Genomic DNA, 13,091 nt, shown 5'->3' with positions numbered 1-13,091 from the left:
TTCACCCTTTTTCCCAGTGGTATTTCCTAAGCACACTTACAGCCCAAGGATGCTGTTTCCCACACACACTCTGTACAAACCAACCCTTTTTCACTTCCTGGACAGGACACGGTCGGTACTCATAGAACATTTATTGAACATTTCCACTCTAGTGGATGAAAAGTCTGTACAAAACCAAAACATTTACTTCGTCAAATCGCATTTACTTCGCCGGACCAATCTAAAAACAGTCAGCTCACTCCAAAACCCACCGCAAATACAATAGCTTCTCTGAAGCCATGGTAACACTTAAATACGGTTAAGACTTCAATGCAGAAATTTGGTTTGTTAGAAAGCTCAGGCGAGCTTCAGCTTCTTAAAGTTACAAAAAGGCAAAATTGTGTTTCACAGATACAGTCCACTGGAATCACCAACACTGGACAAGAAGTACTTAGAGTCCTGAGATAACAAGGGATCCTCGCAGCCTTTAGACAGTTTTCTGTTGTCCTTTCTTCCCAATCAGAGATTTGTGGATATGCGGTATTACACCTACAGGAGAGCAACAGTTAAGATAATGTTATTTCAACTGTTTTGCTTGTTTCCACACTTCACAAACGGGTAGAGGCCTTGCCACAGGCAGTTTACGTACCACCACCAGCAATCGTTGCCTTAATGAGGGAGTCCAACTCCTCGTCTCCTCTAATCGCGAGCTGCAAGTGACGGGGAGTGATACGCTTCACCTTCAGGTCTTTGGATGCGTTTCCTGCCAGCTCAAGAACCTTCAGACAAGAGTTTTTTTCAGAGGAGTTACACAAATTAAGTGAGACCAACTGCATGGCCTTGACCATTTTACTCCCTGCATCAGATGCGCTGTCAGTGACAGCACAGGATGCATCTTTAAGGGCTCCTCCTTTCAAGGTGTGGCTTTAGGAACAAAATATTTTACAGCAGACACAAAGTGCAGCAGCTACACATTTTATCAAGTCCTTCACACTTCCACCCCGGCTGTAAATCACAGCTATTTGATCCACAAAAAATGCAAAGCAAGAAATTCCATGCATACTTGGCAACTCCCCGAGGAAGCACACAGCTAAAATTGGCACAAAGCGAGTGAAGAGCTCACACCCCTGCCCAAATTTGCCAGAGACAGGAGGCTGTGGTCGCTGTGCCATTTTGGCCCTGAGCAGTGTGTGTGTGTGCACCCCTGGCAGGCGCTTTACCTCAGCTGTCAAGTACTCCAGGATGGCAGCGCTATACACAGCAGCTGTGGCTCCCACACGCCCATGGCTGGTAGTCCTAGACTTCAGGTGCCTGTGGATGCGGCCTACAGGGAACTGGGAAAGTAACAGAAACATGAGCAGGCTGTGACCGCAGAGATACCCTACAGGAGCAGCGGGTGTGGGCTCCTGACACCACCTGCGCATCCTGCAGCCCACCAGCAGGCCTCAGAACAGCACAGGCGGGCAGACACGAGGCCCACCCCGCTTCTCCACCGCTCCCTGGCTCCTCACCTGCAGCCCAGCACGCTGCGAGCGGGACACGGCTTTGGTCTTGGTCTTCCCGGAGTCCTTCCCGGCTTTGCCTCCAGCCTGACGACGACACCAGAGCCCTGAGGGCGGCCGCGGCGCCGCACCGCGCATGCGCCCCCCTCCTCACACCCCCCCCCCCGCCTCCCTCCCCTCCGCGCTGCGCCTGCGCACTGCCCACCCCCCCCAGCGGCCGCGGCCGGCCCCACAGCGCATGCGCGGCCGCCCCTCCCTCTCCCCGGTGCCGCCACTGCGCATGCGCCTCCCCCTCCCCCCCCCTTTGCCGCCTACCGGCAGTTAACGGCCCGCGCCGCCCGCCAACGGCCGCCTCCCCTCAGCCCCTCAGCCGCCGCCATGAGCCGGCGGCGCCGCCGCACGTACACACAGCTCTTCCCCCCTCACTACACCTCCCCGCCCCCTCACCATGGCGGAGCAGCAGCGCGGGTGCTGTCGGAGGAGGAGAAGGAGAAAGAGGACGAGGAGCCCGGCCCGCAGCACCGACCGGCCCCGACCCGCCGCGATTCAAACTGCGCCCGCTCCCGCCTTCCCCCGGCCCTTTATAACCGCCCGGCCGCCCGCATCCGGGAACCCCGGCCCGGCCGCCGGCCAATCACAGAGCACAGGGGGCGGGGCGATGCCCTAGCGACAGCCAATGGCGGGGCGGGGCGGGGCCGGCCGCGCTCTGCGGCGCTCTGCGGCGCTGCGGCTCAGGCCCCGCCCCCCCTTAAAGGGACAGGCGCCCGCCAGCGCCTGAGGCGGGGGGGTTAGCGCTGGGGGTTTGGGTCACGGTGCTCGGGGGTGCTGGTGGTTTCTGTCAGCGGGAGTTGGGTTTGAGTTTGAAAATAAAAATAAAAATAAAAATAAAAATAAAAATAAAAATAAAAATAAAAATAAAAATAAAAATAAAAATAAAAATAAAAATAAAATCGAGATTTTACAGAAGGTTGCGGGAGTTGGTCGAGGTCTCGTTCCTTCCCCTTAGAACCCCACAGAACCATGGAATTTTCTAGGTTGGAAACACCTCAGGATCACCCAGCCCAACCTCTGACCTAACGCTAACAGTCCCCACTAAACCATACCCCTAAGCTCTACATCTAAACGTCTTTTAAAGACCTCCAGGGATGGTGACTCCACCACCTCCCTGGGCAGCCCATCCCAATGCCTCACAACCCTTTCAATAATGAAGTTCTTCCTAATATCCAACCTAAAACTCCCCTGGTGCAACTTTATCCCATTCCCCCTCATCCTGTCACCAGGCACGTGGGAGAACAGACCAACCCCCACCTCACTACAGCCTCCTTTGAGGTTCCTATTAGCCCCGTTCAGCACGCACCAAAGAGCAGGGCACGTAGCTACGAAGCTAATGCTGAGGTGTCTGTGTGGTGAATGCAGTTTATGTAGGGTTAGGGACGTGCCACAGGGTGTGAAACTAGTCTCGGATCACCTCACGCTACAAGCCCCTCGCCACAACTCCCTCCCTAATATTTCAGAAGTGAGAAGTTAAAACTGACTCAGATGGCTCTTAGAGCACAACCACCTCGTGGTGGGGGTGGGAAGATACGCTTCAATGGGGCAGAGCACAGTAAATTGGCCTTTGTTGGTCCAATTAACATTGATAGGTCCCTCTGATCAGCTTGGACAATGTGCAGGGTTAATTTTCCTCTGTCTGCAAAGTGCAGGGTAGACTTAGGTTTTGCTTACCATGTGGATTTACGGATCTATTTTCTGACATTTCTGGTTTTCAAGCACCTAGCTGTGGCACACCAGGGCACAAGGGAAGGGTTTCTTTATTCTGTTGTGTAGCATGTCCAGCGCAGTAAAGGACAGGAGCCCGTAAGGCACGTTTAGGCAACTTGGATGGACTCATCCTATAAAGCAGGGACCCCTTCCCACCCCTCACTGACCACCAGGCCGTGAATGCGGTATTGTCTGGGTACATCACAAGTCTGTGACCTTGTTAACAGAGTTAATTGCCATTTAAAATGGACAAAGAAGCAGCACAGCTGCCCGCAACTGCACCTGAAAGGGCAGTCTCCCTCAGGTCTCCCTGCTGGCTGCCGTGCCTGGGTTCAGGAGGATCACCTGCTCTGTGGTGCCGTGCGTGGTGATGAATGGGGGCAATTGCTGGGTTTAACAGATACGTTTGATAATCTGGTATCTTGAAACAGCTTCACACGTCTCTGTAATAGATCTGCAGACAACGTGTGCATGCTGATTATCGGAGAGACTCGAGCTCCCCTTATAGCTACGGTCCTGCTTATTGTACACCTTTCTGTCTGCTATTAATTGTGCCAGAATGGCTGGTCTGAATTGATTTTTATCTCCTTCTTGGTTAGCCAGCTGTGAAGGGAGGTTGTGGAGGCAAAATGAAACCGGAGCCTGTCAGGGACCATGCCAGCTACACATCCTTGCCCACCTCCTGCCCATTGCCCTGCAAGGAAGGCCTTGCTGCTGCACACCTCGGTCCCCCTTGCTACCTCCATCTGAGCTCCATCCAGCAGGGTAACTGAGGTGAAGAGCATTCACAGTTTGGTGTTGTGCTCTAAAGCCATGTGTGAGCACGCACTCAACCACCTTCAAGCTGGCGAACAAGGAGGGGGAATCCAATCTGCCCCATGTTGCCGGTGCCTAGGGGACGCTTTGATTAAATAGACTCGTGCCAGTTATATCAGTTGGGTTATACCCGTTTCTTTTCCTAACAAAGTGAATCGGAAAAACTCCTTGAGGCTAATCAGACAGTGACACTCCGAGGCAGTGCCTGGACTCTGTCTGAGGCGGCGAGGTCAATGTGTTTGCTTTGAACTGGCAATGTGCTAGGGGCATGGCTTATTTTGGTTTCATAGCCTTCATCTACCATTCTTTCAGCAATTGTATGTTTCTTCATTTGGGACAAAGCGTAGCAAACCTTAGGAAAACAAATGAGAAGGGACAAACACAGTGTTCACATACGGGTTTTGGCGCAATCCATTATTATTCTTTCCTTTCTTGTCTCCCTGGGACTCAGTCTAGGCTCCAGGTCTCCTGAACAGTGATGTTGTCCTATTAGCTCCTTCCAGTCACAGCCACCCGTGCTCCTTCCAGCACTCAACACCCACCTTTCAACTGAAATGGGGCATTTAAGTGCTTCCAGCCCTAACCACACTGACACAGCAAGGAGGAAAAGAGAAACCACATGATTAGCAAAACCTTTCACGTGAAAAAGAAATGTGGGGAAAAATGTGTTTTCCTGAACGTGGCTGGCTCCACGTTTTCAATCAAAATGCTCATTTGTACAAGATGGAAGTCGTTCTTCAAAACTTGTTTGCTGTAGATGAAAGGGGAAATAGAAACACCACCAGTCCCTCGTCCTTTCCTTGCCAAAGCCATGGCAAAGAGAAGTGATGTGCTGGTAGGAGGCAGCTACTACAGCTACTACAGCCATCACTGGCTGCTGCATCGACAACCCAATTTACTTTTTCCTTGTGCTGAAGGCTGATTTTTGCAGAGAAGCAGCTCAAGCTCACTGCAGGCATGAGAACCACGACCACATCGGGCTTATAGCACAAGCATGCCCCTCACTGATAACGTGCCATTAATTAATGTGCAAGTAATAACACCTTCCCATGTGTCACTGCAGTCACCTGCAATGAAGAACTGCAAGCACCAGGACCTGACTGTGCAGCGAAAAGTGTAATTTCATTGAGCTAGGTCAGGTGTCAGGGTGAATCTACTGCAGATACTCCTTTATGAGCAATGGTAACAGTAACTCAGGAGCTTACTTTTGCCAAAATTTGGGATCTGCAGCTACAGATTCGTTCATTCCCAAGCAGAATGACTCCATGAGGTTGTTGTTGTCGTTGTTTTTCATTTTTAACTTTAAATTCCAATAATTGTAGCCAAAAAAATAGGTAAATGAGTATAAGGATACTGCAGCCTAGGTCCTTCTCCTCAGGGTTTGCTTTAGAAGCAGCTGACCCTACAATATGACTGTTCATGTCCCATTCGCTTCATATACCCTGAAAATGGTATCAAGAGGATGAGGAGCATGAAGATGGGCCTCAGACTGTCGTGTGGCCGTGACCAAGCAAATGAGGTTGGCCCCACGATGGCAGCACAACACCAGAAATGAGAACTTTACCTCAATGCAGACGGATGAAGGGTTTCCTCTTCGGTAAGGGTTTTAGGCTGAGTCATCACTGCCTTCAAAACCACAGCATGGCACTTCCCTTGCTGTAAAATTGGAAAGAAAAGAAAAAAAAAAAAAAAACTTTTAATTTTTTTACTCTTAGGCAACCAGGCAAGGTCAGCCCTTTGCATGAGATGGATCTCATCTACCTTGCCACTCAGTGACGGTTCTTGGCTAGGACTCCGGAGCAGAAAGGTAACAGGCAGGAGGCAGTACCTGGTGTTAAAAGCAGCCGTGTGCTCAGCTGTGAAGGCAAAACATGATTTACCGTCTGGAATTCACTAGGTGGAGTCACTGCAGATGAATAAAGGCACAACTACACAGCTAGAAAATGCCCGCCTTTAGCATGTAAGCCCTTTTCCAGCTTAAAAAAATAAGAATAATCCCATCCCATTGAACTTTGGGGGAGGGCAGGGGTTGTTAATTATATATTTCATATATATTAGATAAATATAAATAATTCCCTGGTTATAGCTCACTGCACCCTTTCTGATTTTCTCACCTGGGGGCGGGCCCGCATCTTATTTCACTCATTCAAAGCCCGACAGGACCCTGTGGAGCCCAAGCAACTGAGTTAACAAGCTGCTCAACATCTGTGGCTCTGAGTAGCATCCTTGCGAAGCACTTGCCTTCTTGTGGGAAAAGCACGAAAAGCAAACATTTTACTTTTAATTTCTTCCTCAACTTTGTGAAATTTAGCTGTTTACCCACCCTGACGCAGTCTGAAGGCGGAAGAGCATCCAGCACAGAGTTGAATGGTAGCAGTTTCAAAGGGTGCTGGCAGAGGATGGTCACCTTTTCCACTATCCCTCTTATCTCAGCCGAGCAGCTGGGCTGCGACCACCATAAATCAGGAGCAAAGCTGGGAGAAGGCGACCACGGGGACCTGCGGCGAGGGAGGCAGCTCTCAGAGCTCCAGCAGCGGGGAGCCATGGGGGACACCGAGCCCCCGGCACGGCGGCGATGGGTGGGAAGGGGCAGCACTGGCTCCCGTGAGGAAAATCCTTCCCTGCAAGGTGGGGAGCCCCCCAGCGTGGTGTGGAGCACCTGGGAGGTAAGCGAGGGGCTCGGGGAGGCAGCGCTGAGTCTGGCAGCATCAGCGCAGCCTCTGCAAAGCCCCCAGGGCTTTGTGCTCATGGGCACGGGGAGCACAACCAAGGGCTTGCAGAAGATTTTGCTTATTTGGCTTTAATGGGTGCTGGAAGCAGCTCTGCATCAAAGATTGCTCCTTTCTCTCCTCACACCTCCTCTTTTGCAGCTGGTGGCTGTGGCTGTGGCCGCCCTGCTGCTGCTGTACATGGCGCTGTGCTACCAGGGCTTCCATTTCCGTGTGGCTCAGGTGTATGCTCGCCTGGGGTACCCCCATGCCCAGCACATCGTGGGGCAGAGGTATCTGCAAGGTAAATCTTCCCTGCCAAAGGATGTTTGTGCACGGGGAACACAAACGTGGCTCTGCACCCTGGCCTTTGGGCATCGTATTTTACGTCCTTGCCCCGACTCTGCTGCTTTGTTTCCCTCTCAGGAGCTGGAGTGGAGAAAAGCGAAGACCTGGCCATGCACTGGTTCAGGTGAGGTGCAAAAAAAAAAACCAATTCCTGACACTGTGCCTGGCTCTTTTCTGGGAAAGTCTGTCGGGGTGAGGGAGGAGGAAAAAGAACTGGTGATATTTTTGTGGGGAGAGGTGTGCTGCACCATGGTGCGTGCCCGGCCCTCCCTGAGTCTCGCCTGGGGTCAAGACACTTCACTCTGCCTTCCCCGTCCTCTCACGCTTATTTTAAGCCAGGGGGAGGCCAAAAAAAATCTTGAGTTTGAGACCACAGGTGCACAGGGGAAATAGTTGAATTAAGTTTTTGTTTTGTATTCTTCTTTATGCCTTCCTTGCCCCCTCTCCTTCTTCAGGCAGGCAGCAGGACAGGGCCACCCTCACTCCTCCTTCAACCTGGCGCTGGGAGCTCTCCGAAACATGACGGCGGCACTGGAGGAAGGGTAACACCAGCTGCTCCTGCCCCTTTCCACTACAGAGGAGGGCCCAGTTCCTCCTGAGATAGGCAGAGTCGGTTGTTCGGTTTTATAAGGTGTATGTAAGACCTCCAAATCATTTCTGCTTCAGTTTAATTAGGCTGGGAGAATCACCAAACCCCAAATATGCACACCCAGATCATAGGGAAAAGCAAAGAGAAAAACAGATCGTTTTCTGAATATTAGAGAGTTGGCATCACAGGTTCTTTCAGATCGAGTAGTCGTGGTCCTCTAATAAAAATCTGGGTAAATAAAAGTCAGATAGGAACCAACCAGACCTTTTTCTAGATTATTTTTTTTAACAAAGATTTCATGTCCTTCAGGGAAGTGGAGAAACTCCTCAGTGTGGCTGCAGCCCACGGGCTCCAAGAAGCTCAGGAGCTTTTGGAGAACATCCTCAAGAGCCGAAACCTGCCCTGAAAGCCTGCACCAATGCCCTTCCAGCTTTGCCTTCGTCTGCACCTTTACCAATAATTAATTGCCAGCTGGTAATCACATCTTGCACCAACTCGTCTGCTCTATGAAGCTGGATCCAGGCGTTGACCTGAGCGTGTAGGTGCAGATGTGCCGTGTGTATTTCGTGTGCTGCAATGAATGATCACAGCTCATCTTTGCCATCATAAATCAGCAGGACACATGTGCGTGGTGTCATTTGTAATAGAAATAACCCTGGCTTCACAGCAAAGATAAATAATGCCCTCACTGCATAGCTGCCTTTCTTTAACAAGCTCGCCATCACCAGTTTGGGGGGAACGTAATTAAATTGAATGGTTGGGAAATAAGAGCCAACGTGCACACATACCAACAGAGACAAGCAACTGCTGATTGACTAAAGCTGGCAGAAGGCTGTGGCAACCTGGTGCAGCACCAATGCTTCCCCTCGTCCACAGGCTCCACGCGAGGCACAGAAGTAGCACTTGCACTGTTATCCCCGCATGGCCTCCCCAGAGAGGCACGTTTTTCCCACCCAGCTTGTTTTCCCACACGCCTTCCCCCAGGTTTTCTTTCAGCACAACCACACGAAGCACAGTGCTGAGGGAGAGAGGAGGATGCTTTGCTGCTGCTACCCGCCCAGTCACAGGCTCCTCAACTCATCCTCATTTGCTGAGGCATGCGATGCCTCGCGCCCCGCAGCTCAGCTCTGCTGGTTTGGCTGTAGAAAATAAGCCAGGAGCTTCCTGGGGTTTTCCCAGCATCAGCAGCTGCTTTGGGAGTGTTTCCCAACATAGGAAAAAAAAAAAGGAAAAAAGGAAAAGAGGGAGGCTGCCTTGCTTTTTGGAGCTACTCCCGCAGGCCCCCAGCCCTGCCGTGCTGTTTCGGGGCCATGCCCTATGCCTGCAGCCCTCTCCTCCTTGATGCTGTCGGTACGGAGGCAATTAGGAGGATTTTCTTTCCCAAAACGCAGCTCTAATTATAATCCAATTCAGCTTATTTGAAGTACATTTGGGTAGTGTCTCCATTATGCAAATATCAATTTATTATCCTCACATTATGTTTTGACTACAGTTGTGTTGCTAATTAGAGGCAATTTGGCTGCTTTAAAAAAAAAAAAAAATCCTTTCCTCTCCATGCACTTTTACTTGCAAACCACACAGAATAGATGTTCAGCACGGCACCGGTGATGAAGACCTGTGGTTAGCAGCTCCGTTTTAATCACTCTAATTGACTTTCAGTACGTTAGAAGCCACTTAAAGTCCAGGTTTTGCTGATTTACTTGGCTTTGGGGCTGGAGGTTGGAAAGAGAGAAGGGCAATTTATCCCCGTTGCAAGCACAGTGTGATGCTTCGGATAGGTTTGGTTCCTCTGTAGCATTGAGGGTGGGAGGCAACAATGATGCTTCTGGTCTGGGAAAGATGACAGCAGCATTTTTGGATGAGGTGGCACTCAGAGAGCTGAGAATAAAGCTGATCTCGGGGCTGTGGAGCGGCCTTAAAAAAAAAAAACACACAACTCTGATAGGGTTATTCCTCCCACTGCCTTTGACAAGGACCGTAATTCCTGTTGCCATACCACCCACTTTATGAATGTATTTTCCCCTTTAATGATTGCTCGCTTGAATGGACGATGTCTTGCTAGGGAGCAAGCAAGGCAAACGCTATTTTCCTTCTGCTGTCTGACTTTTCTGCTGGACACGTTACACGTTTCTGCTGTCATGGCTCAGGGCACCAGGGACTCCCACATTTTACGTGGGCAGCACGAAGATTTCTGCACCCCATAGCATTCCGGGGCTCTTACCTTGGAACGCCCAAAACAAGCGAACCCAGGGGTACCCAAAGAGGCTCCTGCAGCTTCAGCTCGGAGGCGTGTGCTTCTGCGGCAGGCAAACATTAGGGGTCCCCAGTGGACTTTCAAAAGCTTTGTAGGAAAAAGAAGAAAAAAAAAAAAAAAAGAAACAAATAAAAAAGAAACTCTCAAGCTTCCCTGAATTTCCTTGCAACATAAATCTCACACCCACCCACCCGCCAGGCAGGCTCTGTTGATACCAGAGGCAAGAAGCAGCAGGGACGCGCTGACACAGAGCCCAGCAGAAGCCACCGTGCCTTGCCAAGGGCACGGGGCAGGGCTGGGGACCACGAGAGGTGCGAGGCGATGGGAGCTGGCACCGGGGCTTTCCTCCTGCTGTCATTTTCCCCCAGGACCTCCAGCAGGTGCTGGGATGTGCTGGCAGGAGATGCAAAACCAAGCTGGTCTGTGCAGGGCATCCCACGAGGATCCTACAGGATCAGCATCTCATGGAGGGCATGGAGCCTGCAAAAAACCTTCAAAAAAGCCTTAGAAACAGCTTCACACCACTGGGTATCACACTGGGGTGATTCAGGTCACGGGGGGGAGTTAATTTTACCTACAGCACAATGTCAGGAAAACCCTTTTGCCAAGTATCCCACCGCTGCATATCAATGCTTTGAATTACAGAGCCCCCTAGGGAGGTGAGATGAGGTGGATTTGGCTTTCTGAGGCTGAAATGAACGCTGCTTGATGCAGGTATCCAACGTAACCATCACAGCACCTTAAAGGGCTGCCACCTCCACGTGCTGCACCTGACAGCTCTATATTCAGCTTGCAGATTATCACGTGTGATAAGCCACGTCCCTTCCCCAGTGGATTAAAAAGGGGAAAAAGAATACGATATCGTACCGGTAGTACTTAAGAAATGCTTAACTTGAGACAGACACAAGGTGAGCGCCGTGTTTATGCTTTGTTGGTGTTCTGCATAGAGCTACCTATTTCAGCTTGGTCTTCAGGGTTTTCAGGGAAAACCCCGGTACTTTCTGTAACCACAGACATCTCCCGGATGGTCTGTGTCCAAACTGTCTCCAGGAGATTTCTGGAGTTTGCTTTGGACATAGGGACAGGGAAAATGGGTGACCGCAGCTGGAAGCCTTAGGAACAGGCACAGCTAAAAAGGCATGTGGTGATCAGCAGCACAGCAGTTCATACTGCCAGCACAGCCTGGGGATAAATTCGGTTTGGGGTCATTTGGATTTCACCTCCAACATTCAGAGAGCGAGGCTGTGGCTCTGGGGACGGCGCTGCCACCTAGACCCGTAGAATCAGGTTGGAAAAGACCCTTAAGATCCCCCAGTCCACCACTAAACCACGTCCATAAGTGCCACATCCACACATCCCCTAAACAAACCCAGGGACGATGCCAGCAGCTATTCAGCCAACGTGTGAATGCAGACCCAGGGCAGCAGCTGGCATCTCCCTGAATGAGTCAGGGCAACACACAAACCCAAGGGAAGACCTCCACAAGCCTCAGGGGTATGACAAAAATCAAGCTGCTGGCATCAGGACTAAGACAAAAAACAGATGTGGAGGACCAGGGGTGAATTGCAGCCCTAGCAGTGACTTCCCAAGGGTGACAGCAGGGTCTCCAGCACAGAGGTTTTCTTCCAGATGACCTCTGGTTGTGTGAGTGCTGTAATGGCCCGCTCAGTAGGAAAGATATACCCTAAGTTTTCGGCTGTTTCCTTCAGCGCAGATTTTCCACACTTCAGTTAATCAGAGCTTACTACACGAAACAACATCATGTCCCTTTAGTGGCTTCTAATTACTTTGAAATTTCCCCCAATTATCCAAAACCATAATCAGGAAAATATTTAATGCATATACAAGTCATTACCCGAATGCATCTAATCCTGCTCCTCTCCCTCTACTGCAATCTAGCTGAAGCCCCACGGTTTTCACTGGCCAGCAGAGCACCAAGGAGATGCAACGTGTGCAGTACGAAGGAAACGTGGGAAAGGTTTAATGGGAAGCTTCCAACGTGGGAAATGTTTTACAGGTCCATCCACATGGGATTCTGTTATGAAGGTTAGTGGTAGATTTGGGGGAAGCTATAGCAGTATCTCATGGAGTATGACTGAAATTTCTTCGGTCATACTGAAGAAATACAGAGAGAGACGGCTCCTGGCGCGAGGACGTGTTGTCAGTGATTCAGGGAAGATGAATGCTGCCTGTAACACCTCACTGCACCGGGGGCTGGCGGCGTGGGAGAACATCAGCACAGCGTTATTGCCTCCCGGACACACACACACACTCAACCCCTGCTGAGGCTTGAGCCTCCCAGTAAAGTAATCCTGTGGCAAAAAGTAACCCGTCACCATCGACAAGAGGCCATCCCGTCCTCCTTTGTGGCGCCTAGGGCTGAGGAGATCCTGCTTTAAAGCAATGAGTCTCCTCTGCTGAGCTAAGACAATGTTTTAGCTCAGGGGTCTTACGGATAACAAGTCCCATTTTTCCAGGCTTTGGCAATTTTGTCTTCCTCTGCCTAGGGGTTATTGAGCAAAACCATCCACACACAGCGCGCACAGCTCATCCTGGGGAGCATCGCAGCTGAGCCATCCTTGGCTGCTTGCCAGCCACAATAAAGAGATATTTAATTTATTTTAAAGGCAGAGACAAACACGGAGATCCAGAATGGCTGTGACTGGTGCCCAGGCACTCACATCTAGCTGCTGACCCAGCTTCCAGCCCTGCCTTTCCGGCCCCATTGACACCACAACCACAGACGTGACTTACCAACACATTGCTTTCAAGTGCTGTAGAGCCAACGTTGCATCTTAGTGGTGTAAAGATGGGAACAGCCACATTTCTCATACTTCTCAAGTTTCTTTTAATCCTTTCCAAAGAGCACTGTGAGATGAAGAACAAAATTGGTGACTCTTGTTGAAGTGAGGAGCGTGCAATGAAATAATCAGGCTGCCACTCTGCAAGCATATTTTATATATATATATATATATTTATTTATTATTATTTTTTTTTATCTCTGCACTGCATGGAGTTTAACTGAGAAGTTGATTGCCATGAGATCTGCTGAAGACCCAAGATGGGTCCAGAATTAATTTGTTATTTAGCAAGAGCTTAGTGCCTGGGTGCTATTGAAAACCAATCTTGGTGTT

General features: G+C 50.4%; 2 protein-coding genes across 2 annotated transcripts; one reads left to right on the top strand and one right to left on the bottom strand.

The window, feature by feature from the left end:
- Window positions 1-116: 116 nt before the first annotated feature.
- Window positions 117-2,112, bottom strand: H2AZ1 (H2A.Z variant histone 1). Its single transcript, XM_027457380.3, has 5 exons — window positions 1,929-2,112; window positions 1,491-1,568; window positions 1,200-1,313; window positions 629-758; window positions 117-528 (listed from the first exon to the last, which is right to left on the bottom strand). The coding sequence occupies exons 1-5, from the start codon at window positions 1,929-1,931 to the stop codon at window positions 467-469; spliced, it is 387 nt and encodes a 128-aa protein (XP_027313181.1). The 5' UTR covers window positions 1,932-2,112; the 3' UTR covers window positions 117-466.
- A 4,061-nt stretch (window positions 2,113-6,173) lies between these two features.
- On the top strand, window positions 6,174-9,561 carry LOC106019422 (uncharacterized). The gene is made up of 5 exons (XM_013106652.5): window positions 6,174-6,724; window positions 6,929-7,070; window positions 7,193-7,238; window positions 7,570-7,656; window positions 8,013-9,561. Exons 1-5 carry the CDS (start codon window positions 6,458-6,460, stop codon window positions 8,107-8,109), a joined length of 639 nt encoding a protein of 212 aa, XP_012962106.5. The 5' UTR covers window positions 6,174-6,457; the 3' UTR covers window positions 8,110-9,561.
- Window positions 9,562-13,091: the final 3,530 nt, after the last annotated feature.

The sequence above is a fragment of the Anas platyrhynchos genome, chromosome 4 (genome assembly GCF_047663525.1).
Source record: "Anas platyrhynchos isolate ZD024472 breed Pekin duck chromosome 4, IASCAAS_PekinDuck_T2T, whole genome shotgun sequence".
NCBI classification, from domain to species: Eukaryota; Metazoa; Chordata; class Aves; order Anseriformes; family Anatidae; genus Anas; species Anas platyrhynchos.
The sequence above is the reverse complement of the archived record's forward strand: the minus strand, read 5'-3'. Positions and strand labels throughout refer to the sequence as shown.

Coding starts and splice junctions, on each gene's coding strand:
- H2AZ1 (XM_027457380.3), bottom strand. Junction 1,314..1,490: donor CGCAGCGTGCTGGGCTGCAG/GTGAGGAGCCAG, acceptor TTACTTTCCCAG/TTCCCTGTAGGCCGCATCCA. Junction 529..628: donor GGCAACGATTGCTGGTGGTG/GTACGTAAACTG, acceptor GCTCTCCTGTAG/GTGTAATACCGCATATCCAC.
- LOC106019422 (XM_013106652.5), top strand. CDS start 6,458: ATGGTCACCTTTTCCACTATCCCTCTTATCTCAGCCGAGCAGCTGGGC. Junction 7,071..7,192: donor GGGGCAGAGGTATCTGCAAG/GTAAATCTTCCC, acceptor TTTCCCTCTCAG/GAGCTGGAGTGGAGAAAAGC. Junction 7,239..7,569: donor CTGGCCATGCACTGGTTCAG/GTGAGGTGCAAA, acceptor CTCCTTCTTCAG/GCAGGCAGCAGGACAGGGCC.